Source organism: Pungitius pungitius, chromosome 10 (assembly GCF_949316345.1).
Source record: "Pungitius pungitius chromosome 10, fPunPun2.1, whole genome shotgun sequence".
Lineage (NCBI taxonomy): Eukaryota > Metazoa > Chordata > Actinopteri > Perciformes > Gasterosteidae > Pungitius > Pungitius pungitius.
The window spans coordinates 7,225,189-7,251,114 of NC_084909.1; the positions used below are offsets into that span (position 1 = coordinate 7,225,189).

Below are 25,926 nucleotides of genomic sequence, written 5' to 3' on the forward strand. Positions count from 1 at the left end.
CGCCACGGAGCGCCGCGCGCCGGAGCCTTCAGCGGAGCACGCGGCCGCGCTCTGCGGCTCCTTCCCGGTTTGTAAACCCGTGATTGGACGGAGCGAGTCACGTTGTCCGTGGAGCTGTCAGTCCGATTCTGCACCATTGTTCCCCGAGCAGCCGGAAAGAGTGCTCGTTACAGCCCCGTTACACATATGCGACGGTGGTGCCGGGCGGTGCAGAACGACTCGGGAGACCCGGTACCGATTTTATTCATGATCTCACCGGCAGTGGAAGGGAAACCGGCTCTGCGAAATATTGAGAAGTCCATTGGGAGAGGGGCGTCATCGACTGGCTGGTCGCAGATGATGGGAACGAAATGAATGGTGAGTGTATGAGCGATATCGTAGGTGATGGGCCTGCATTTGAACACGTTAGTAGATGAGGGAGGGGAGGAGGGGGATGTTTTTTCTTTGTGTTTGTCATCTTTTTTTCTCAGTTGTAAAGAGGACATTTTCTGACCTAAACCTTCTGTTTTGTGATGTCAATGTGTTGGGTCCATTTGTCAAACTCTTCTGTGCATCCCAGTGGGCCCTTTAGGACAATTGGAACAGCCTTCAGATTAATGAATGACACTTATAAGTAAAGAGCTTTTTTTTTGCCTTTGTTTCCTGCAAAACCACTGGCATGCACTTCATTGCTCTCTGCACAAAAGATTCCCTGCAAAATTGACACACAGCCGATTCGGGATACCACATAGTCCAGCTCCCGTGCTATTTGTATGCAATCGTGAGGTTGCACACGTTTGTCACATAGGCCACAAAACCAGGAGTCAGCTCACCGAAAGTCTGGGCCTCCCGCCGAGCCTCCTGCAGAACAAGCAGATAGGGCAGAGCTTCCACCCCCCCCCCGCCCCCACCCCCCTTCCAGCCATAACAGTGTCTCACAAAGAGATTTCGATAAAGCTCCGTCTATCATCTATATGTCAATGCTGACATTTCAATGACAAAAATCTGTTCACTACAACACACACGTTACAAAACGCTGGCTCTGAGCGGGCACAACAAACACAATTTAAAGTCCCGTTTTGTGTCTTAGAACTATAGAAAGGACACAGTCACCATTGAAGACTGAACATTTCTATTTCTCCTCTCTTTTCTCCACAGAACAAAGGCGTTTAACTGCAGTGTAATATTATTTGCTGAAGGTAAGACCACATCTCCTTATTGCTGTCTGAAATATCATACTGCAGCTTTCACTACATATTAACATATTAAATTCATGGCTGCTAGAGAGACGGCGTTCAAAGCTCGCACAACTGTTGCTACGCTGCCACAAAAGACCCTCTTGATAACAAGATAGGACGTGATGTTGATGCAGACAACAGTGTTTAGTCAATACAGACAGCTGTGCTATTCTCACTGGATTATACCAGAGAGATGCCTGAGATATCAAAATGATGAAGAGACAGCATATCTTTTCTAGAGTGGAGCATGTAATGTATGCTTAATATTTATTTTTTTGATGATAGACTTTCACTCATTTCCAAGGCAGGCTAAGTGAGGTTTTTCTTTTAACTGTTGCCTACAAAGCCCTGTAGTTCCAGTATGTCTACAGTAATGTAATCAAAAGACGCAGACATGTAAACTGTCTGTTTTCTTACATTTAAGGCTTGAATATGGTTATTCTTACATCCCTTCTGTGTTGCTCTCCCGCCAACCTCGACAGACCCATCTTGTAAAACATGCCAACAAACACGAGGGTTCCATCTTTGTGATCGAGAGTCGAGAGATGGAGGCGCCTCTCTCCTGACTTGGTATTTCCCTGCTCAACCCATCTGTCTCCTCAATCTATCCTCAGAGGCGCGGAATATAATTAGTACACGTGGCGCTGGGTTTAAGGACATCGAAAACATTAAGTAGATGTATTTACTTGTGAAAAGCTGGCATATTTGAATATGTGATCCGGTCATGCTGGTTTTTACATACCACAGCACAGATGGCTAAAGCTTGATACAGTGAATTAAAGATGCATTAAAGACTCAGTGGAAAGGTGTTAACAGCAGCAAGGAAAGAGCTGGTGTGGGTGAGTAGTCTGCACAGAAAGATCCACGTGCACAGCTACATCTTTTTGTGTACTTCTTTGTGGTAAAACAGTCATTCGTGAGTGCACGATGCACTCGGAGGTTCAGGCAGATTTGAGTACGTTTGAAGATCACATCGTAAATGAATGTGGGGGAGGCTGGATTGAGTTTTAGATTTAAGAACATTATAAACTTTTACAAATATATTTGTCTTATGTCGACATTAAGCATGTGCGGAAAATTAACCTCTGTCCCAAAAGGTCTGCAACAGAATATTTGAAAAGTATAAACTTGGGAATTAATTTATAAAAAAGACTCGTCCAAGTTGGCAATTTTGAAATACTGCTCATTCATTCGTGTTATATTCCTTCACATAAAGGGCACGATCTCTACTAGTGATATAAGAAATAAAATGAGTAGATTTTATTTTCTGTAGTTTGGAAGCAAACATGGCATTTTTCCAGTGTTTTTTCATTCCAATCAATCAGGATAAGACCAGGTGACAGGCAGGTACATTAGTAGACTCGGCAGCGTTCTTTGATTCTGAATGTTTGTCTCTGTGCTCGGATGAGATGTTCTGTTTGTATACATAAAATCAGTAATTCCATTAAGAAAACCTGTTTTATTTGCCTTCATAATAACGCCACATACACATATCAGCATCAATGAAGTAAAGGCTTGTAATCTGAACTAATACTAGCCTTTCGGGTGCTTTGTACGTCTCAGCAGGGTTCATGGTTCCAATTTAGGTGCTTTTGATGTGACTCTTTTTTTTGTCTCTGGCTCCTTCCTGGATGAGCTCGGAGCTTTCACGGTTCAGCACCGTGCTCTCTTGAGATGTTGCCATGACACCTATTAGGAATCTTTTGTCTGCTGCCAACTAATTAAGTGTTAAGAAGAAGAAAAAAAAAAAACATATTTCCCTGCATAATGTGTTTTATTTGTCAGTGTACAGCACACCTCTTAATGTCTTATGAAGAAAAACACGTTTTATTTGTAAATATATTACAGGCCGTAGACTATACAGTTTTCTTTTCACTGTAACACATTAATAAAACAATTACTATCCTCAATTCAACTCTTTTGGTAAAGGTTAAAATCTAAGGAAACCTTTAGTTAAGTAAAAGACATTTTGAATGAAATCATGTAAACTAAGTCATATTGCACAACAAATCAAAATAGTAAAAACCTTAACCTTGTTAACTACTTATTTGATTCTGTTCATGTTGGGATTCATAATGCGATGTGTAAATGTTAAAGAATTCTATGTGGTCAACTAGTGATCTTGAGCAGGGCTTATTCGTAAACGAGATAACGGTTCTCAAGAAACAAATACATTTAGGTTTGAAATGTTAAAATGTAAAGGTGCCATTAAAAACATTTATATTTCCTCTAATTGGCTCCGGAGCCACGGGCTGAGAAGCCAACACTATTTAAAGCTGTAGAATAAACTACCACGAAAGTGCTGACAGAGCCGACGGTGTTTACCTGAGGAGGAGGAGGAGGAGGAGGAGGAGGAGGAGGAGAAGGAGGAGGGGGAGGCGTTATCAGGCCGATAAGCCAACCAGTGAGCACGCTCACCTGCGCTGACGCACACTAAAGGTCAGCGCGGCCGGCGTGCCCTTTGCAAACAAACACAGAGAAACTGTGGATAACGACGCACACTGAAGGAGAGACTTCATCGTCTTCCCAGGTGGAAATGGAGCACGGTACATCTCAACGTCGCAAATAGTCGTGTGCTGTGACTCGTGTGTGTAGTACATTACATTACATGTCATTTAGCTGACGCTTTTATCCAAAGCGACTTACAATAAGGGACATTTAAAGGCGTTGTACACATTTTCTCAATCAGTAATTCTCTGTGAGAAGGAATGTTTAGTGATCGGACTTGGAAGATTTCTGTATTTATTGTTCCCTCTCCATTCTTTTCATTGGTGTGTGGTTTGCATTTGACGGGATAAATCATGGTGCAATGTGTGTTCATGCTCTCCTCAAGTTTTGAATTAGAATCTGATAACAGTTAGTGTGTTGGTTTGATCAGTGTCAAATCTCATCAAATCACTCACACAGTCCCGACGAGGCAGTCAACTACTTTATAAATAATATCTAACAGCGGCTGTTTTCTGACTTTGAGTGATGCTCAGCGGATGAGTCATGACTATTTATAGTGACGTGGTAGCACACTTTTTTTCTTCTCTAATTTAATTTGGTAACAATAAAACCAGACTTCTGATTATTACATCTGTCATACGGTACTCAACAAAAAAACTAGCAAAGTATTGATACTTATCAAAGTATAATTAAGTAAATTAGTATAACAGAATTATTGCTGTAATTGTAGGGTCTTAACATTTTTTTCAATCTTAATTACATCTAAAAACTAAACTTACTTAGTATCACAATTAATAATAAATAATCGATTAAATGTGTATCCAGGATAACAATTTGTATTGATATTTTTGTCAATTAGCTTTTCATAACACTCTAATTCAACACACTGTAATCACGCCGATACTACTACTACCTGCTCTCAGATAACAAATTATTCAAGATCTCAACATGATACTGGCTATATATAAACGAGAAGGCCTTGTCTGCGGAACATGAACTCTACATCCCACAGCGTTCCCAGTCTGAGTGAAAGATGAAAGCAGCGTCGTCTCTATGAAATGCTTCGGCTGCTCTGTTTCTGCCAGCAAAACCGGCTTTTGCAAACTTTCAGGCGGCATGGGAAAATATAGTCATAAATAAAATATAGAGCCACGAATAATTTAGGCGAGCATTGTGATTGACATGAGGGTGAGAGTGCGTGATCCCGCCTCCGCTCTGAGTGACTTGAATTGCAGCAAATCCAAATATTATTCTAAATGTGGGGTTTGTCCGTCTGAGTTGGTTTTGCTTTTCATGTGTTTTAAACACTGCTTGCAACGAGAAAGGTGTTGGATCAAATGTATCCTCAAAGAAAACACTTGGCTTTCATAAAAATACTGCTCATGATGTTTGGTGAGAAATAAGAAAGAAGAAAATAAACATTGTGTCAGACGTTCACAAGCCCTCATCGAGATACATTTTTGAAATTTGAATAATTTACAGTTGCACACTGGCCTTTACGTCATTATTTTTATTCCAGCCGCGCTTCCTCCATCGCGCTACAAAGAGGAAGAACAGATCAATGATTCCCAGCACTCGGCTGCACTGTAGCTGTGGGAGGGAGGGGGAGGGGGGTGGGGGGGGGAGGGAGGCTGGAGCAGGCCTCGCCAGGCTGCAGCTCCTCCGTGTGCGGAGTGCTGAGCAGTGGGCTGCAGTCTCCTCCCTTCCTGTCTCTCTCTCTCTCTCTCTCTCTCTTTCTCTCTTTCTGGCTACTGCTATCCCCCCCCTCCCCCCCCCCATCTCCCCCTCTTCCCTCCTTTCATGTGTGTGGAGCAGATCTGTCTGCAGCCTGAGGCTAGTGCAAGTTAACAAATGTGAAGTCTCATTTGCATAAATCTGTAGATGTCGCTACATTTCTTTAAACGGATGCCTCTGTGTTTAATTGCTGAATATTTTCTTTCCCCTCGTGCACGTTGAATCCTTTGATGGCTGACTGAGAATGAAGATGGCCGTACCTGACAATTAAAATGTATTTAATTGCGACCTGACCTTTATTGCAGTGCACGTACAATGGAGAGACAGTGCAAGCAAATATTTATTATCGCTGTCATTGAACGTTTGGCAGATGTTTTTCAGTGTCCTGGGAAAATAATGAGAGCAATTATTTGAGCAAGTGGAAGATGTGTGGTGGCTACAGCTTAATTGCAAAATTTGCACAAGGATTCTTTCGACATAAATGGCTTTCTGCTGCTGCACTGTTGCACACGTCTTTATAACCCTTTGATTTGATCCATCCTTGATTTTTGATTTATTGTGTGTTCGCCTTACTGTATGTTCTCAAGGGAAAGGCTGCAAACAACCGTGTTTATCGTGTTATTCCTGCACATGAGGCTAGCGTGTACGTATTAGGGCAGATGCCCCCCTGACCTCTCAAAAAACGCTTTCTACTGATGATTTAGGATTCGCACGCCTCCTACAAAACACTTTCAATGAATACGTGAGCAGCGTGTTTGTGTTCTCTCCGAGCCGGGGATCCTCCACTGACATCATCTGTAGCTGTATAATCATCCAGGCCACAGCTTCTCCTCAGGGGAGTCCAGCTGCGACCTAGCTCCTCTTTCTTTTTATCTATGTAGTTATCGCTCACGCTGCCTCTGCATCCCTGTGCAGCTCTCTCTCTCTCTCTCTCTTTCGAGGATGCTGAATATGGCTGTGTGCGACACCAGTGATGGATGAGGTCGAACACAAACTGGCCGCATGGCCCAGGATCTTTTGTGGTTTAATGCTTTGTCTTGATCCCTTCATATGGTTATAGTAGAGTGCACCCTCAGTCACTTAGACAGGGTCTACTGCTATGGAGACCAAACAATTTTCACATTATATAAAAACGAGAAAGAAATAATAAAACGATCTGCCGAGCCATCTGGGCTGAAGAAATGTGCGCGTCATCACTGTGGAAACACTAGTAGTCTGCGATGTGATCAGCCATATTGAATCAAATTGGAATTTGGCAAATGCAGAAACACAGATTTACAATCTTTATCAGTCTCCAGACAATCCCTTACTCCTGTGTCCCCCCCACACGTACACAGAAGGCAGTCGTACAAAGGGTCTGATGGTCATCCTGGACGAACTGCATCCCCCCAAAAATAATATATGTATATGCAAACAGTTAGAGTTTACGTATGTAACTGAACAATCTGCAGATATCACCAACGAAGGGATGGGATGTTTGTGTAGCACAGGCAATGTGAGAGAGGTTGGTGCTGTTCACTTTCCCTGGATGCAGATTTGAGTTGAGTGCTTCAACGCAAGTCAAACATTGTTACTGCATCAACAGCCTGTCAGAGCTGCTATCTGATGACTGTGATAGGTCCCGGCAAATAGTTGCGTCCTTTCACATTCTAGCATCCGTGGATCTATTTCCCGCTGGGTGTCCATGATTTTTCAGGAGGCAGCTGTGGTATGAATTTTTGGGCAGTAGTTTACGTGGGCCAAAGCCTGCTTGCGTAGCTGATGTCATTGTGTTTGACTGTGTCAGTATTCACTTTGAAGAGAGGAAAACTGTCAAAGTAGGCAAAGTGATGTGTGGTACATGTGGGGATGTGGAATGCTCCAGAAGAACTTTTTTTATTTATCCACTAACTATTTATGGCCCATGCAGGTATCATTTTTTGCTTTGGAAACGCACTACAGAACTGTATATGAATGATGGCAGAGGGCATTCATCTGTATGGTGCAGGTTCATCGTACAGCTGCAATATGCACTTGATTGCGACCCGATTGAGACCCTGGACATTGGACTTGAATTCACAAAGTGTGACAAACCTTCCGTCTGTTCTGCGCGGTATTTTAATGCAGTGAAAAAGCTGCGCTAACGGTGATAAGGATAATGGCTGCGACGATGACGATGGGAAGCAGAGTGGGTGCGATGATTCACCCTGAGTTCATTCGGGTTTCTTCCATTAACGGTTCTGATTCACGGCCACCGCTTCACAACAGTCGCTGATATGTTGCCTTGAAGCCAGACGAGTCTGGATTGCCAAAGGGTTTGTGTAAGGTTTGCTTTTAACGCATTCACACCACCCAAAGGCCCCCGTCTCACTAATTTTGGGCAAAGGTGGAAGTACTTTGTTTGTGCCGTGTAAAACACAAACAAACTAAAGTGAATGAAGCTATACATATATGTGTTGGTCTCCAAAAATGTTGCAGGGACAAACAACAAGCACTCCTCTATTTGCGTATCTTTAAACATTATTACTATTCGGCGATGTCTTTAAAAAACGTATTTTAGGATTTACCTTTCATCATCAGAGTGGGAGTGAGACTTTTGCATATGACCTCAATAACAGTAGGCACACACAAATGATTTATTCTGAACCTTTTCTTTGTTTGGTTTCGCCGGCTGTCTTCAATCTCCTTCGTTGAAAAAAAACAGAAAGCCTGTTGAGAGTCAGAGCAGATCTAGGTCACCATCACGGGCGCAACGCTACTGAAATGCCATCGCTTCAGCCTCCGTTTTTGCTTTTTCAGGTAACAGGGCAATGTACGTGTGCGATGCTTGAATTAGTTAGATAGACGGGGTCGTCTACTAACACCGTGCATCCTCTGGAAGTGAATAAACCCATATGATATGAATTATCACAGTGCACTATACACATTGTTATTTTTACGTTGACCTGCCATAATTGTGGTATGATTGTTTTTACTCCTAAAATGTAAGAGAAAACATAAAATTCAAAAACGACTTCAATCACACATCCATGTTTTCATATAATTATTCAATGGTTCTTGTAAAGCGTATATTAAATAGTCTATTCAAGCTTCCAACTTGCCTGGTTTGAAGTGCTAATGTTGTTTAGTATGGTAGTCAGAGTTAAGTACACATCAATTAGAAGCTAAAAACCTAAAGAAAGCCAGGCTATATTAATATTCTATTCTATTTATTTTAATTCATATATTCAGAAATATATAAAATGTACGTTATATAAAACAGTTTTAAGACAGAAAACCATTTTAGGCTTATGGATTCCCTCTATTATTATATGTAATATTGATGTCTTTCAAGTATAGCAGCTTTTGCTTTAACCCTTTACCAGTCGGGACTGAGAGCCGTTCATCAGGCACAGATCACCATCTTCCCTCATGTTAGTATAACAGAGTCATCAGCAATCATTATGTTCTTTTAGTGGAGAGAGAGAGAGACGCCTGCATACATGTGTTCTGTGACGTCCCCAAACAGCTTTTTTAAGGTGCATCCTGTGTTTGTCAAGTAGTTGTAGTTATTTCTTTGTGTCATCATACAGAGGGGGAAGAAAATAAAGTAGCAGAGCTAACGTACTGCAATAGAATGAACAGGTGCTTCTTTACCATGGGGAGGTATGAAGGTGTACAGTATGCATACCTTCATACCTATTCCTATAGCTCCTTTGAACACACAGCAGAGTCTGTTAGAGTACTTTCCACTTCCACTGGCTGCCTGTGTGCTCTCTGCACGTTTAAAAGGAAACATTTCAAATGCTTTCAGAAGGAACATAAAGCCTTTAATAATGTACGTTTCCCACCACTACTACTACTACTACTACTACTCTTTCTACCGCTACTATTTACAGTGCAGATTGCTTGAGTTTAGAAAACATATAAACTCTGCAATGTTCTTTCATTCAATTCTATTTATTCCGTTTTGTATTCTCTCCTAAAATATATTTAATTTGTAGTTGTATGCTCTGTTAATAATTCCCTTGTGTTGTTCTTTTCTTTTCCTCCTTTTCTATCCATTCTCACTCCATCTTTTTCTCATTCTCTCCCTCCCATTTGCTACTCCTTGAATCCCCTCCTCTCTGCATCTCAATCTCCCCCCGCACACACACACACACACACACACGCGCGCACACACACTCTCACTGCCCTGCATCTCTCATACAACCCCGTACCTCTCTTGTTATGCATTTCTCCAACATTCTGTCTTTTCCCCCTCTTTCTGACCCCCCTGTACCCATGCCTCCTCCCACCCCCTCCCCTCCCCTCCCTGTGGCTCATGTTGGTAAAAATATCTGCAGGCAGCAGTAGCAGAGGCATGCCTGACTCTCTCTCTCTCTCTCGCTCTCTGTATCTCAGACATCCCACCCATGTGATCTCACAGGCTGCCTTTGCTTTGCTCCAGTCTGGCTTCTGCCTTTCAGCCGGCTGCAGCTAATGAGCCTTTGTGTGGCCAGAGAGAGAGAAGGAGAGGGGGATAGAGGGAGTGGGGTGAGGGAGAGGGTAGGGGGGTGGGGGGGGGGGGTAAAGACAGTGACAGGAAGTTAAAGTAAGAAAGACTGTTGTCTTGCAACAATAAAGCATATGGTACCGACATTGCAGTCAGTGCTGGAAAATTACAAGTCTCTCCCACCCTCCTGCAACCTTTTTCCTTTTGCCAATGAAGCTCGGGGGGGGGGGCGCCGCAAATCAGTAGAGTGAAAAAGATGGGAACTCAACGTGTTTCACCTTTTTTTGTGGCCGAGCTGCTGTGAGAAGAGGTGAGAGGAGTCTCGGTCCGCCAGAGGATGCAGGTCAGTTGTTCCTGTTGGGGTCGGCGCACGCGGAACAAGTGCAACGTGGTCATCGACAGGCCGATGTGACTCATGACTCGCACCAGATGCCGGCGGCTTGTTAGCATCACTTGGGATGAGCGTTTTGAGCCTTGACTTGTCACATCGGTTTTGTTGTGACTGTGGGAAAATTGTGAATGACGAAGAGGGGGGGGGGGGGTAATTGTATTCAGATTGCGAGTGCGCTACAGTGCCGAGAGCGCTGTTGATTAAGGACAGGAGTTGGTTTCCACAGTTGATGTGTGTGCACAGACAGGCAAACACAGGGAGGGGCTTTCCAAGCCGGCTTTTGCTGCATTATTTTCTCTGGGATTTTCTCCCTTGTACCATAGTGTCTGCGGCCCAGCCATGAGTGCTGGTACGGCGACAGAGAAGACAAAGAAAGAGCTGCTAGAGAAACATTCGGTGGTGTTTTATTTTGCCTCCATGAAAAAAGGGGTTCACACGCATTACCCACAGCTCTGCCGTTTATGATGTCATGCCCATACAGTGTCAGGATTTTTAACACAGAATGCAAATTAATTAGTAATGTTGAAATCTAAGCACCTTTTATAATTCATTTACAGACATTGTGAACTAACGCTGATTTTTTTATATAAAAGGACCCATATACACACGTAATGCTGAAAACACTGTCATCAGGAAGGCTATAGTTGTGAGGCTACATAACAATCTCCATGGAAACCTGCTTTTGGTATCAACGCACAGGAAAGCATCCGCTGAGGAGAAGGCATAGAAAAGGGTTTGCAACAATTGTATTTAATCAGGGGAAAATGGACTAAAATTACATTTCTGGTGGAAATTTCCACTACAGTAACTACAATACTTTAACTACACTGTTCCGATGGTAAATTAGCAGCTTCAGTATTAGTTTATGAATCAAAGTCATTATTTATTGCTATCGTTTTGACGATTAGATTTCCCACTCTGGGGTTGTTTCTTCTCTCGTTGTCAGTTTTTTTTGGTTTGGATAATGGAAAAGATGGTTAATACCAGTATAGGATGCAGCCCTCATAGATCTTTCTTCTAATTCAATATCAGCTCTCTCTTTAGGGAAAACCTAAACCTAACCCTGTGGGGTTACTCTAACTGTCTCCATCTCTCCTCCACGTCCTCCCAGATGGAAGATGCCTCACATTCTTTAGCTGAAGGTAGAATTGTTTACTCTGGAGTTCCTCCAAATGCCGGCGGTGGCACGTCACTGCGCTGTGCAAGCACAGCCTCCCGGGAACAATGACCCTCCTCTCTGGGTTGCACCTCTTTCTCTTCGCGCGGCATTTGCATCTGTGAGTGACTCGATATCAGAGTCCAGACGAAACACAGTGGCCGTCTGTGAACTCCCCCCCCCCCCCACAAGCTGCTCGAGAAAATCGACGGAGTGGGACTGGGAGAAGATGCATGCTGCCTGTAGATAATTCACTTTCAAGGAGAGGAAGCAGTTAGTGATCCTCGCTGTGACACAGCAGCATAGTTGTCTCATTGGCTTTATTTTAAAATGTAGGATGAAGTTCTAGCTGCTGCTCTGCAAAAAATAAAAATAAATTAAATACATTAAAGGCAATTTCAGAAGGGTTTCATATTATAAATTGGGATTAAATGCATCCTGCAATATTACAGCAAATAGAAATATTTGCTGGGGAAAAGTAGTTATCAAAAAAACAATATATTTATGACAGTTACAACGCAGTAGCTCCAGAGCAATTGGGATTTGTTTTAGGGTAGTTGACTGATGAGCTTGCTCTAATTGCATCATCAGTCACAGGGAGTTAATGGCTCCTCTCAATTGACACTGAAGTAGTTTTTAACACTTCTGTTTCAGCGGCCTCTGTATGAAGTGCTCCCACAAACATTTAGCTGCACCAGCACATCCATACAAATATAGCTTTTTTTAATTTAGTTTTTTAGAAACATTTCTGTCCCTGATTTAACAGTAGATATGTTATGGATACTGTTATTCTTACTCTATTTAATGATGTCACTGTCAGATCCGCAGAAGGGATAATACTGTCTGTTCCATTTTTGCTTTCATTATTTTGTCATTTTTTACTTTGTTTTTTCGTATTACTGATTACTTCGCAAATAAGAGGCAGTCATAGTAGTTATTTTTCGGATCTAATGCGACTGTAACTGCATTATCTGCTGTAATCGGAGGCCTTTTTTTCAGTAGAAAGCATCTGACCTAACACAAGCGCATCACAGATATACACTAATGTCACTCATTATCCTCCTCTAGCACCGCGTGATGATACAAGTACACATGACTCGGTGTGGTGCAGATTGTTCCAACGGTTCAATAGTTTGTGCATCAACAAGTGCAGGTCAGCGTGTGTATGCACGTGTGGTAATGCAGATAACCATCACAATCATACTATTAATGCACTGTGGAACATGTTTGCAAGTAAGATGCAATGTAATACATTTTGCTTTATTTTATAGAATTGTTAATTAAATGAACATTATCACATATTATTGTCCATAATACTTTATCAACTTAATTTATGTTGTATATCATTTTAATGCGATTGGTACCAGTGCAAGACAAGTTTGACCAGTAGTTTTTTTTTCATCTTTTTATCCAGCTTCTAAATCAAAGACAGGGGAAGGAACTTAGTCAGAGGTAGTATGTAATTAGAAGCTTTCTCCATCCATCTCAGCTCCTTTATGCCAAGGTGATCATTCGCCTAGGGAGCTGGGATAGTGGCAGGAGATATTTTGTACGTGTGTGTGTGTGTGTGTTTGTGTGTAGGGCGGAAGGGGGGAGTCAGGGTCTTATTGCTAATTGAGTGTGTTGAGGATTACGAAAGCCCTAAACTGGATATTAAATAATGTGTGGCCCGTCTGCGGTCTTTTGGTTTCAGGTGCACACACGGCGGGCCATGAGTGGAATACTGAAGAGGAAATTTGAGGAGGTGGAAGCCTCCTCCTCCCCGTGCTCCTCCTTGCGGGAGTCCGATGATGAGGTCTCCTGCAGTGAGAGTGGGGATAGCGGTGACAGTGTCAACCCATCTGCCTCAGGGACTTTCACCCGTGAGTGCCTGTATTTTCCTTTTTTTTGTACTCATACTTTGAGCTCGATGCTGCCATTGACAGGAAGATTAATGTTGTCATTTCATCTCACGGTGAAAAATGCTAGCGGACTGAAAAGGGGGTTTTCTAATCAAAAAGGAATTACACTCCGCTAGAATCTGATTTTGTAGCTCACAATCGATATAGGATGCAGTTCAGACAAATCAAATCTGCATGTCTGTAGATCAGGGAGTGTGGTAATAATTCACCGTCATTGCAGACGAGCATAAAGGAGGCTGAGTGGTCCAGTGCTGTAATAAAAGGGAAGGAGACACAGGCAGCCTCCCTCATTAGGGAGCAGATCCAGTGCACAGGCTCAGATGAGTGAGCTGATGCAGTCTCAAGCTGTGTGTGTGCAGCACTGATGGTAATGTAGATCTAAATGCCTTCGCTTTCTAAGAACGCCATTAGTTTCATTAGAGATTGGTGTGCCAATTATTTACTTTCAACTAATTGTTTTGTTTGTACAATGTTGTTTTAAAAAATACATTTTTTTTCAATCTTGAGGCGATGACTGAAAATCTACGGCTTTCTTTTGACCATTCAAATAATAAACCCTGACAATGATAAGTTTACAACCAACTAAAAACCGAGAAAAGCAGCAAACATTAGTTCACACTATAGATGTATACAGTCTGGCAATTTATTCACAACCAACATTTTCTATTGATCGACCAATTGTTTTGGATGCAAGTGAATGCTTGTTTTTCGTACCCTAAGATAATGTCACAGTTAGGGCTATGGGAGGTTCACACGTTCTCTTTCTTCTTTGAAATGTGTGAATGACATGCAGTTGAGTGACAGTCCTTAGACTGTCCTTAAAAAAGGGACTGCCAAGCGGAAGCTTGTGGATTGGATGAAATCCTTCCCTGCAAAAGCTGCACTAAGATATGTGGAAGCTCGCTGTAATGACAAAACAGAACGGTCACATCTGAGAGAAGCTCTCAGCACGTCGGTTCTGCTGCACCGTGAAATACAGATGAAACGCTGCATCGATGTGCGGTGCACAGCTTTAGTTCTTTCCACATTGGATGAAGGAATTGTCAGGAACAGTTTACAACCCAGATGAAAAGTGTTTTTTGTTTTTTTAACATGAACCATCTTCCTCTGTAGCTGACTCAATATTGAAGAGAGAGAAGCGCATGCGGACGAGGAGGGTGCATTTTGAGAAAGTGACCGTGTACTACTTCAGCCGGCGGCAGGGCTTCACCAGCGTGCCCAGCCAGGGAGGCAGCACGCTGGGAATGTCCAACAGGCACAGCTGGATCCGGCAGTACACCCTCGGGGAATTCGCCGTGGAGCAGGAGAGGATTCACAGAGACATGCTCAGGGATCACCTGAAGGAGGAGAAACTCAATTCCATCAAACTCAAGGTACATCTTTATCAGAGTAATTAATACCGACAAAGAAAGTACTTCATAAGCAGAACAGATGTCAGCGTCACTTTGTCATTTTCTCTCACCCCTCATAACGAGGTGCGGATGTGATTCCTCTCGCTTTCAGCTGACTAAGAACGGCACGGTGGAGTCCGAAGAGGCCAACGCGCTCACGGCAGACGACATCTCCGACGACGACATCGATCTGGACAACACGGAGGTGGACGAGTACTTCTTCCTGCAGCCGCTGACCACTAAGAAGCGGCGCGCGCTGTTGCGCTCCTCCGGCGTGAAGAAGATCGACGTGGAAGAGAAGCACGAACTGCGGGCTATCCGGATGTCCAGGGAGGACTGCGGCTGTGACTGCAGGGTCTTCTGCGACCCGGAGACGTGCGCCTGCAGCATCGCGGGGATCAAATGCCAGGTAAATCCTATCACACGCCCTACTTTAAAAGAGAAGGTGGCACATTATTTGATACCATCATGTCCTTATCAAAGTGAAATGAAAGGCGCAGTAAATGTTGCTTTTTTTTACCTTAGGTGGACCGTATGTCATTTCCATGCGGCTGCACAAAAGAGGGCTGCACCAATTCCACTGGGAGAGTGGAGTTTAATCCCATCCGAGTTCGGACCCATTTCTTGCACACCATAATGAAGCTGGAACTGGAGAAGAGCCGTGAGCAGCAGCAGCAGCAGCAGCAGCAGCAGCAGCAGGCGCCCCTTGCCAACGGTTACCATGGCGAAACTAACGACCTGGGAGGCGGTAACCCCCTCGTCCAGTCCCAGCACAGGTTGGAGTACTCTCTGTCCGACGCCGTTCCACAGACTGCCAGCATGCACCTGCAGGCTGCGGACGAGATGGAGGGGCCGCTGGACGACGAAGAAGAGGAGGAGGATGAAGAAGACGAAGAGGAGGAGGAGGAGGAGGAGGAGAACGAAGACGACGAGGACAGTAGCAGCGTTTGCAGTGTCCTTTCTGATTCCAGCACCCAGAGCTTAGCCAACAGCGACTCAGAGGACGAGGATGACGAAGACGAAGAGAACTCCCAGCGGGACGCGGCGGCCCCGTCGGTCTCCCACACCGACGTTGTGCCCTTGTCCGCCGTGTTGTGTTACAGCAACGCGGCTCACGAGAACCACATGAACGGAAACGCGTACTTAATGAACTCCCCCTCAGCAGAGTACCATCAGCTGGGGGGCTGCGGCGTCGCCTGCGACCGCCAAACCGGCCGCCCCGGTGAAGCCTACGGGGAGGCCTTAGCATTCCAAGCCGGCAACGCCAGCCGAGAACCACCCGACGTGTCCGCCGGGCAGCGCACGGACCACTGTGATCGCGGCGGGGGGGGGCGGCGCGCGGCCGACGGAGCTCCCGCCCCCCCGTTGACCCGCTGCGCGTCCGATCGGGAAAAGAAGGCGTTTTCCTCCCAGAACGGGACGCAGTTCGAAAGCTACTTGAACAGCAGCACACAGCCGTGTATGACGGCGGAGTCCGTCGTCAATGGCGACTCTGACCCGAGCTTACTGGGAAAGAACCTGCCGTTACCCGACCCTTGCCCCGAGGTCACAGCCATTTGAAGGCTTCCTCCTCCCTCCAGCCTGACCTAGTAGTATTTTTAAGGGAGCATAATCATGGCCTTTTTTTTATTTTATTTTTTTTATCCGACCATAGCAATTTACAGCACTAGCGAGCATTTTCATCTTTCTATAAAGCCATAGATATCATGATGAAAATATTGTATTATTTCTTTGAGGGTTCCTCTGCTACAGCGTGTGCTGAACTGCAAGATCCAACTGATTTTTTTTCCCCCAAACATCAGTCATGTCATGCTGTGCAATGTATCTTGTAATTTCAGATGTAAAGTTCTAGACTTGAGGAGATATTGTTCTGTAGATGGAACTTTTATATGTCTACTGTATTCGTCTAAAAAAGGTTTATTGTCAATTTATTTATTGTTTCTGAATAATGTGTATCCTTAATGTAAATGTTTTGATAACAATATGCATGCTGTTTTGGGAATCTCAGTGACATTTAGGAAAAAAGAAAAGGCATTGTTTTATAGAAAATGTGTTGTGTACATAATGTACATTTCACCTATTGTTTTGTCACTATATTATTTTCTGTTTTTTTTTTTAAAGCATGAAAAGCCTGAATTCTTATTTTGATGTTTGGAATACAATATCTAGAGCACAAAATATCAAGAAATCAATCCACAGCCTGTTGGACTTGTGTGTGGGGGTCCAGTGGCAATTGGTTCTAACTAAAATGGAGAAAAGAATAAGTCCCCTCACTTGTTTTTTTGTCTCCACTGTTTACTCTTTAAAAAACATGATTTGCAGGTCCCTCTACAAATACAGATGAATTCTTTGATTTCCATTGAAACAGGGATATTAATAAAAAGTAGCACTTTGACATATTTCCATAAGTATAAAAAGCAAATATCTTCATTAAAGTGGAAAGACCCTTCCTTAATTGTCACAGCACTTGGTATTGTAACTAAAGCACCATTAGTTTGAAAATCTGCATGCAGGGGAAGCAAATGTTCAAGGTTGACAATCAAAACTCAAACATTATTCATATCAGTAACCAACAGCTACACAATGACTCCGGATTCTCAGGAGCCATTGACTTAACAGTCCGATGTGAGAAAAATGTTTACCAAAAATCTATGAACAACCTTCTATGAGATCTTTAAGCAGTCAACAACTGGGGTTTTTTGCAATAATGTAGCGAATAGAACTAGTGAAGTATGCTGCTGAAGTTCTTTCCCTCGAGCTCTCTGTTCCTGCATGAATACAGATATTCGTTCCAAGCTTGCAAATATCGGTCCATACTTTATAATTAGAAAGACTGATACCAGAGTTTTGAGGGTTATGGTTTGACTGTCGAGTAGCTGGGACCTCTCATGCTACCGCGTGGCACAAACGAAATATTCAGACTGCTTTCAGGCAATCAGTGGCATCAACGTAGCCGGTAGTACAGATCAATTGTGCCAAAGCGTACATTGTGAGATGTATGGATACATGGACCCTGCATCCAGTTAAGACTCCTGTGTTGGCTTTTTGTTTTTCCAGTATTTAATATGAATGATATATTGAAATGTGTATTTATTGTGGTTTACTATAAAGTCTGTATTGAGTAAATTGCTTCACTATCTTGAAATTGTCTTTTGTTACATGCTGGTTGTGAGTTGTAAAAGCTTCATGTGCCTAATTTATTCCTTTCTATTTCTAATTCTGTAAAATGCAAACGTTTGCACAAAATGGTAAAAATGTTTTCAATGTGTTTGGTTTTCCAACTGTAGATAGAGCAAGTTTAATTTTCTGTTTCATTTTTAACATGGTTTTGAAATAAATTTGATTAAAATGACTACCAGGCATTGTTCAGGAGAGCTATTTCTTGGTGCAAAGCGCCCTCTGCAGATCACAGGGAGAAATGAGACAAAATCAGCTTCCAGTACTACCCAACTCAATTTATTGACCTAAAAATGACTAAATACCAAGACAAAAATAGACACCAAGCATGTGAACACCAGTGCCTGCACTAGAGATTCATTAGTGGACTCTGGGTTAGATGTAGAGGAAGAGTTTCAGACCTTTGCTCAACAGATAGAATTCCTTGGTTGAACTCATGTCACATTAAAAGTTCCCATGTGATGAACACCAAAGAATACAATTTAAAAGAAAATGTCGCTAATTAAAAGAATAATTCATATTGAAAGTAATTCGTGAAGTTTGACATGTAAGTTGTTAGTAACGCACTCTAGGTCAAATAAAAATGAATTTCAATCATCAACATGTTTTGTTATGAGCCCTTGAAATAAACACCTGAAGTACAAATCCTTTGTATATTTGTGTTAAAGGAGCAGCTCTCTCTCTCTCTCTCTCTCTCTCTCTCATAATGAAAGTCCAAACTCCAAAAATAGGTCTACAATCATTTTGCACAGCTTATGAGGAACACCTTGATCTAACTACTACATTCTAATTGAGTCTCAACTTAAATTCTACAGGTAGGTGTATTCTTTACTCTTACCGCAATAATATAAATGTGTTGGGCATATTAGAAACACATCAAAATGTTTTAACAGAATCGCATCACCTTGGTGAAGGGATGACTAACTGTGATTATTTTAGACTGCATTGATTATAGCTAATTGTAAAGACGTTATGAAATCTTTTTCCTGCAAAGGTTTCTTAATCAAAAGCCAGTTTAAATCAGTCTATTCACTTCGATCCTGATTTGAAAATGCCTTGATAAAAAAAGAAAAAAAGTAGAAGCTTCTATTCTACATCAACAGGAAACTGCATGAACCCTCTCGCGCCCCCCCTTGCCAGCACTCCCTCCTCACAGTATAAAATCACATTTAAGGCACCCGATGATTGCAAATGAGGTTTTTGCATTATCTTAAAAGGTATTATAAAAAGGGGACAATTCACCCCGCATGTCAGTCTCTTTGGTGCATAACATTTGGGATTTTTGTCTTGAACCCCATTTATATTTCATACAAAAAATAAAAAAAATAAAAGGTTTTTTTAGATATTGTGTGTCTTACTGGAAAATCTGCAGTGTCAACTTTATAAACCCAATACTGCACATGTGGGCTGAAAACACTTGCAGTAGTGAAAAAACAAAACAAAAGGGCACTTGTGCATCTTCATCCTTTCCAGAAATCTCAGTTCCCAGTCCGATTTGGAGCATCGGTTCAATGCTTTCCTCCAGCAGTGGCACACTGTGCTTTCTCCCAAAGTCCAAATTTCCCAGCAGCAGTACAGTTCTTCTACATATAAAAATAAATACTAACCGTCATCTCACTGCAGGTTAGCTCCACACAGCAGGGTGTACCTGCGTCGAGCGGCTGTGTAGCTTTCACACTCAGACGAAGGTCCAGAGCTGGTGTCGGTCTGTGGAGTTGCAGAGGGCCAGAGAAGGGTGCTTCTGGCTGGCACTCAGACACATGTTCCATTCTGGCAAGTAGAATAACTGGTTCTGTGAGAGGAGAAAACAAAACTGTTATTTCCTTAAAAAATAAATAATAATAATAATTAAAAAGACAACCAAGGTGTGTGAAATTACAAATCCGTGCGCAGGAAACTCACCTCCTTCAGTTCCCATTTCTGCGCCGCTCCCACAGATGTGCTGCCGCCTTTATACTGGCATTCCTCCAGCTTCACGGTCCCCTCTGCCCCGTGTAAACACAGCTCCTTCTGTATGTTGTGCCTTATGTCGTGGTGGGTGGAGAACTCAAAATACTGCAGCAGAGGAAACATAAAAATGCCTCGGCCGTCAAATTGAATTCCACGTCACAGATATCGGTCGGCGATGGAGGCGAAATCCATCCCCCCCCCTCCCCGACTGACCTGGTTCCCTCCGAGTCCGTGACACGGATAAACGATGAGCTGTTTCCCACCCTCATTGTTCTCTCCAACATCCAAGCATGCGTCTTTGCCGACATTTTTTATCTACAGAGGCGGGGAGGCGAAGGGGAGAGCAGTGGGAGGAAACAAAATGTAAAACTAACATCCAACGCAAGCTGTTCAAACAACCCGAGTCTCTGGAGTGCTTTCAGTTGTGTCAAATTGGAACTGCTCAGTACCCTCTGGAGATCCCAAGTGGAAACCCACAGCGGCGAGACAGAGCTCTGAGGTTTGGTAAGAAGAGAGTTGGTGGTGGGGTGTGTGTGTGTGTGTGTGTGTGTGATCTTACTGAGCCAAAGCGGAGTGGGTTGAGATCAGGCATGAAGACTTCTGGATAAACGTTCTTCAAATACCACGAGAAGCTCTTGCACTGCAGCCGCGCACGGAGGTCCAGGCGTTTGGAGATCTCTCCGAAGGCCCTCTGTTAAAAAAAACAACAACAACAATGGAACAAAACAGCTCCTCTGCATTGATCTTGAACGCAACGACACCCTGCAGCCGTGCTGCACACTTACGCGGCTCACTACAAAGCAACAACGCACATCTAGACTTCGGTTGTACCCTTCTTATTGTGATCTATTTGGAGTTCTGATGAAATGTATTTCACAGTAATTAGGCCTTGTGGAGTGCTCAAAGTATTGAGGACAACAAAAGTATCAGAAAAAAAAGAAAAAAAAAAGACTTTCAGCAATAGCGTGCTTCGTAAATTACTACTAGGCAAACAGCAATTACAGCTTACAGCCGCAATAGTGTTTCGCCATGGCAACTTGCCAAGCACGCATTTGCCACTGAAGTTGAATTACAGCAAAGTCATGTCACCGTGGCCGTTGTGGAAGTTACACTGAGCAGTCATACAATTTGAGAAATGTAACACATGATGCCAGTGCTTTAATGACTGCCTTCTCAAAACAAAGTAACAACAGACAGGTTTTTTTAATCAGTGCACCTTTTACATGGAAGTGATCATTTCGAAAAGGGTTTGTGATGCTCGTGATAAATGAGAGCACTTACTAGAATGACGAGAGCAGCTACTTGCGCACACTAGTGCACAGCGATGACTACTACACGGGGTACTTTAAAGCTGTTGGAGACGCCTTGTCCGTTTGAATCAGCAGGAGAGGGCTTGTCTGGCCTCTGAGTTACTACCCCGAGGGAACCATTTATGGCTCCTTCGGTACCACATGTTGGGAATCATTGAGAGCTTCAGTCATTTAACCAAAGCAGCTGTCTTTCAGGCCCATTTTTCTGTCTGTTAACAGCTTTCAGCCCTTAATTGTTTATCAAATTCCCTACATCTCAGTAAGAGGAGTTTAATTTACAGAAATGATGCGTTGCGAATTACAAAAGTAAAAAAAACAATACTGTGTATTTCTGTGCTTTCCCCTGCAAAAATGATTCACTTCTCAACGAAGCCTGTTGATGATTTGCGTTACATTGCTAAATCTGGTAATCTAACTCTTTTTATCTATACTTCTATGTGTGTGTGTGGTGTAAGGGGAAGGTTGCACTACGTACATCTTTGGCCATCTGCGCAGCCTGGTGGTTACGACGGTAGAAAATCTCCTTGAAGCCGTCCATCCATACCTCAGCCAGTCGAACCTGGTTACGAGCAATTACTTGGGTGCCCTTGGGGAAGGTGTGGGGGCTCTTGGTGCGGAAAACATGACCCACAATAGAGCAGGGAATGATCTCCAGCTGTCCCCCGCACTGCCAGACCTGCGGGTTAATGGGACGCCGCACAAACGGACGCTCAATGACCAGAGGCTGGACTCACACCAAATTCAGCTGTCTGGATGGTGGTGGATAAACAGGTAGAAGGAGAAACACCTACCCTAAAGGACATTTCAATATTCTCTCCACCCCAGATTTCCATTTCTTCATCATAGCTTCCAATATGGTAGAAATAATCTTTTGAGATGGAGAAGAGGCCACCAGCGAACGTGGGGGTCCTACGGCGAGGAATCGGTAGATGTTTTTGATGATTTCAAAACAACCAATCAGATTTTATACACAGTTTTGATTCCATATCCGTATAAATGTTTTTACTTACTTAATGGGGAATGTTTCATCTTTCCTCCTTCGTTTCTCGTGATCTGGTAGACTCTCCCAGCCAAAAGACAAGGCCCAGTCGAAGTTGCCCCGGTTGTGGTTCTGGCCGTACGGCGACGGTTTCGTAAACTCAAAAGTATTGAGATCAATAGTGGTTATATCGGGGCTCACTACTGCGGTGTAGTTCTCCGCTATCCTTGCCAGAAGGGGCTCCAGCCATCCATTAAAGCATTCACCTGTCAACGCGCGCAGATCAGAGAAGCACAACGTCACAAATCCGCTCTGGACAACGATCTGTGTGCATGCATAATGACTGGAATGTAGCGGCGGCGCAGCGACGCCGATGCGGTTAAGCTGTAGGCGTGTACGTCAGGGTGTGGAACTGGTTTCTCTCTGTGGGTTTACGCGAGGCGTGTTGACTAACAGTGGGCGTCCAGGAAGGTGAGGGTTTCCCCGGTGGCCACGGAGGCGCCCAGCAACCGGGCGGTGATGAGTCCCCTTCGCTCTCGCTGGCGGACCACTCGAACGATGTTCAGCTGCTTCAGGTACTCATCCAGCCCGTCCTTCAACGCATCTGAAAGTACGGCATTTCCGTAAGAGGTGGAGAAGAACATTGTGAAAAGCCTAAGCAAATAACACACGAGCGATTCTTGTACACGGTCTTCTGGATGAAAAGGTTTGACAGTGTTGAATAAACTGTCTTGATTCCTTTTTCTACATACAAATAATTGAGCTCAGCGAGTCAGATGGATGGCTCGCCCATCGCTAAGCACAACCTCTGCTAATTAATAAGGAAAGTATTCCTTCAGCAGCCCCCTGGCTTCCTGTTGTCGCCCAGTTCACGGGCCACAAAAAGGAGCAGGAAGCTTCTCTCCGAATGTTTTGTGGCTCAGCAAAGAGCTGCCCACCCAACGTGCTGCATGAAATCAAAACCCCGCAAGAGTGCAGGAGACGCTCCCGAGAGGGCCCCATTGAATCGTTACCATCCACACTGGCGTCGTCCACCAGGATGATCTCCTTGAGGAGAATGGCCGGGGAGGTGTGGAGGACACTGTACACGGTCCTCAGCAGGGTGCTCCAACCCTCATTGTGGAACACAATAATAACGCTGGTGGTCGGCAGGGCGGGGCATCGCTTGAAGGTCTGCTCGATACATCTGCAGCGAGGAGGAGAAAGAGCACAAAGATCTAACTGTCCTGTGCAGTTGTCCGAGCGGCACAATGGCGTAGTTATTACGTCTGCAGACGGTCCCCTGTGGGGTGTCCCTTGCAGAGGGCGACACTGCATGTGTGGCAGCCTTTGAACTACCTGTTCAAAGGGGGGGGGGGGGGGAGAGACTTTGTAATTTGCCATGAAAGATAGCCAAAACATGGACGGGGCTTCGTGTCGGTGTCACGTGCCAACTGTCTCCTGACATGTTCCTGGACTCACAGGCACTTTGGTGTACTGTAGTATGCCAAACACAACTGTGCTTCTTTCCAAAAACAGTAACCGGACATGGATGCTGAAACCAAGGCCCAGTCAGAACAATCACTTCTGTGGTTTCTGCCAGAGATTTCTCCCCCCCCTGGGTTGCAAGAAGCAAATCAGATGGACATATTTGGGCTGGGTCCAACAATAATCTGTTAGGGAGCTTTTTTTCCCCAGTTTAAATGATATTTAAGTCCACAGAGAAGTGAATGGGGAAAGATGAGGCTGCATTAACACCCATTAGGTGGTGCAACTACATGATGTTCAAAAAGAATAATGCTAATCAAATGTATTTCGGTCTACACCATATTCACCCTCCGCTTGTGTGCACATTTGGAAAGTAAAATTAAGGGGCTTTGCACAGTTTGATCAAAAGTGTGAGGGTGGTAAAAACCGCCATACTCTGGGGGTCTCGTGTCTGGTCCGAGGTCTCTGCTCAGGGAGATGCGGTCGCTGGCGTACAGGTTGAAGCAGTGCTTCTCTTCGCCGCGGTCCTTCTCCTTCTGCTCCTCCGGGGTCAGCGTATCCGTGTGGAAAGCTCTGCCGGCGGCTCCGGGGGCGCTGGGGCTCTGGGGCGGCCGCTCCAGAGCTGGCCTGAGCTCGGCGGCGGTGTAGTGACCCGGCAGACAGGACACGCCGTCCGCGCTGTCCGGCTGGCGCACGGGGGCTCTGATCTGCATCTTTGGAATCACGTCCCTGAAGTTATTGACGGCTCCCATCACCATGCCCAGCACGGCATCCCGCTTCACCGCCATCTCCTTCAGCCACGGGTCCTCCTGTTGGCTCTGGCTCCCAACCTCCCACTGTATGAGGAACACGAACGTGACGAAGACCAGAGCCACTGCGGCCAGTTTGACCGGGTGCAGTCGCCTCCGGAGCACCCTGCGCAGACTGATCATTCTTCTCGGATGGAGAGCAGGCTGCTGACTGACGTTGGGCTGTAATCCATACATGTTTTCAGATGTTGAGTGATGATCAACTAGCATCAATGTAACAGTTAAATCTAAGACACTGAGGTTGGAAAAATTCAACCTGCATGGAAATACGTAACAGCTGAGTGGATGCATCACGTATGTGTGTTACTTGGAGCTTTGTAACAAAACAAAGTCAATGGCAGTTCATGTTAAAGCTAGTTAGTTATAAAAAAATATAAACCAATCACAAGATTCGATCGTCTTTTGTGATCCTTTCAAGAAAAATCACCACTCACCCCGAGACGCTGAAAATAGACTTCAGTTGGGAAAGACTTTTGAATTGTTCTCGAAAACGTCAACCAATGGCATCCTGCTTCGACTGGAGACCTTCTGTTAGTTGCTTGTACTCCGAAGAAACCTTTCCCTGAGGAAAAAAACCCCAAACAGAGTCGCTCTGAGATCGGCTTTCACAGAACTTCCGTCTCGTTGGATCCAGGTGCGCTCTTCTCAGGTAGAGGGAGGAGACGTGCTGGCGCGCCTGCGCAAAGAGAACCTCTGCGTGTCACAATCCATGCCTGGGATGCGTTTGAGGAACCACGACACGGCATCCGTTAAATACATTTAGCGATTGTTATTCTCGAATCTAGAGAAGCATTTGATTACCCTTGTTTTGTTTTTGTTTTCTCCTCGGAGAAACCTCGTTTTAAATACTATCGCGATGAAGCTAAAGAAAAACTAAAGTGCTCTGCACTCGGTTTGACTTCAGGGATGTTGCAGACGGAGGTCTCTACCGAGTTCCTCAGATTCAATAATGGTGCCATTAATAGGATTTGTTCAACTGGTCACTCACTGGGACAGTTGCTGGGTTACAAATAACGTAGGAACGCGCTGTAACCCCCCCCCCCCCAAACACACACACACACACACACACACACACACACACCGCATCCATTCGGGCTGTGAGAGACACCTCGTCTCTGCACACGGATTCGATATGAAAAACGAACACAAACTTTACGCACACGGTGCAGCGCGCATTGGGGGGGGGGGGGGGGGAACTTAAGCGTTCTGTCTCATGCATTTTTCTAATCACATCTGAGCCTGCGTGATGAAAAGTCGGTCGTTAAAGATGACACTCACCAGCGGTCTGTGGTTTTTATCTAATCCGTTGACCCCCCCGGTTTGCCCGCAGCGGATGGGCTTCATAAAGAGTCGGATGCCTGAGTGAGTAAAGACGCGGATACCAGCAGCAGGGAGCCTGATCAGAGCCCAGTTTGAGTCCTTTCTGCCTTTGACTTGCACAGTGACTCCATCTGCAGTCACTGTGTTCCTCGGCAGGCTTCCAGTTTATTATGTCCACTCAAATGTCCACTGTGTGTTCTACTTTTTTCAGTCACGCTCGTAA

The 25,926-nt window shown here is 44.4% G+C and overlaps 2 protein-coding genes across 7 annotated transcripts; one reads left to right on the top strand and one right to left on the bottom strand.

Moving 5' to 3' along the window:
• csrnp3 (cysteine-serine-rich nuclear protein 3) lies at positions 1-18,044 on the top strand. 3 transcript variants are annotated; one of them, XM_037488631.2, is made up of 6 exons: positions 1-357; positions 1,138-1,178; positions 13,093-13,261; positions 14,414-14,673; positions 14,804-15,100; positions 15,217-18,044. In XM_037488631.2, exons 3-6 carry the CDS (start codon positions 13,111-13,113, stop codon positions 16,249-16,251), a joined length of 1,743 nt encoding a protein of 580 aa, XP_037344528.2. In that variant the 5' UTR covers positions 1-357; positions 1,138-1,178; positions 13,093-13,110; the 3' UTR covers positions 16,252-18,044. The 3 variants fall into 3 exon arrangements, with proteins under 3 accessions (XP_037344528.2, XP_037344527.2, XP_037344530.2); XM_037488630.2 differs by lacking the exons at positions 1-357; positions 1,138-1,178 and adding an exon at positions 9,938-10,195; XM_037488633.2 differs by lacking the exons at positions 1-357; positions 1,138-1,178 and adding an exon at positions 9,938-10,162.
• galnt3 (UDP-N-acetyl-alpha-D-galactosamine:polypeptide N-acetylgalactosaminyltransferase 3 (GalNAc-T3)) lies at positions 16,645-25,859 on the bottom strand. Of its 4 annotated transcripts, none has more exons than XM_037488628.2 (12): positions 25,662-25,859; positions 24,818-24,945; positions 24,010-24,545; positions 23,121-23,293; positions 22,562-22,711; positions 22,139-22,373; positions 21,920-22,037; positions 21,604-21,804; positions 20,378-20,509; positions 20,032-20,133; positions 19,771-19,923; positions 16,645-19,660 (listed from the first exon to the last, which is right to left on the bottom strand). In XM_037488628.2, the coding sequence occupies exons 3-12, from the start codon at positions 24,504-24,506 to the stop codon at positions 19,547-19,549; spliced, it is 1,875 nt and encodes a 624-aa protein (XP_037344525.2). In that variant the 5' UTR covers positions 24,507-24,545; positions 24,818-24,945; positions 25,662-25,859; the 3' UTR covers positions 16,645-19,546. The 4 variants fall into 4 exon arrangements, with proteins under 4 accessions (XP_037344525.2, XP_037344524.2, XP_037344523.2 ...); XM_037488627.2 differs by having other exon boundaries at positions 24,818-25,059; XM_037488626.2 differs by having other exon boundaries at positions 24,818-25,096.
• Positions 25,860-25,926: the final 67 nt, after the last annotated feature.

Bases quoted from the DNA above. Each gene is read 5' to 3' on its own strand.
- csrnp3 (XM_037488630.2), top strand. The intron at 14,674-14,803 runs GTACATCTTTAT...TCTCGCTTTCAG, and splicing joins TCAATTCCATCAAACTCAAG to CTGACTAAGAACGGCACGGT. The intron at 15,101-15,216 runs GTAAATCCTATC...TTTTTACCTTAG, and splicing joins TCGCGGGGATCAAATGCCAG to GTGGACCGTATGTCATTTCC.
- galnt3 (XM_037488628.2), bottom strand. From the start codon at position 24,506: ATGATCAGTCTGCGCAGGGTGCTCCGGAGGCGACTGCACCCGGTCAAA. The intron at 22,712-23,120 runs GTAACGATTCAA...CCGTACTTTCAG, and splicing joins GGACGACGCCAGTGTGGATG to ATGCGTTGAAGGACGGGCTG. The intron at 22,038-22,138 runs GTAAGTAAAAAC...TCCTCGCCGTAG, and splicing joins GATGAAACATTCCCCATTAA to GACCCCCACGTTCGCTGGTG.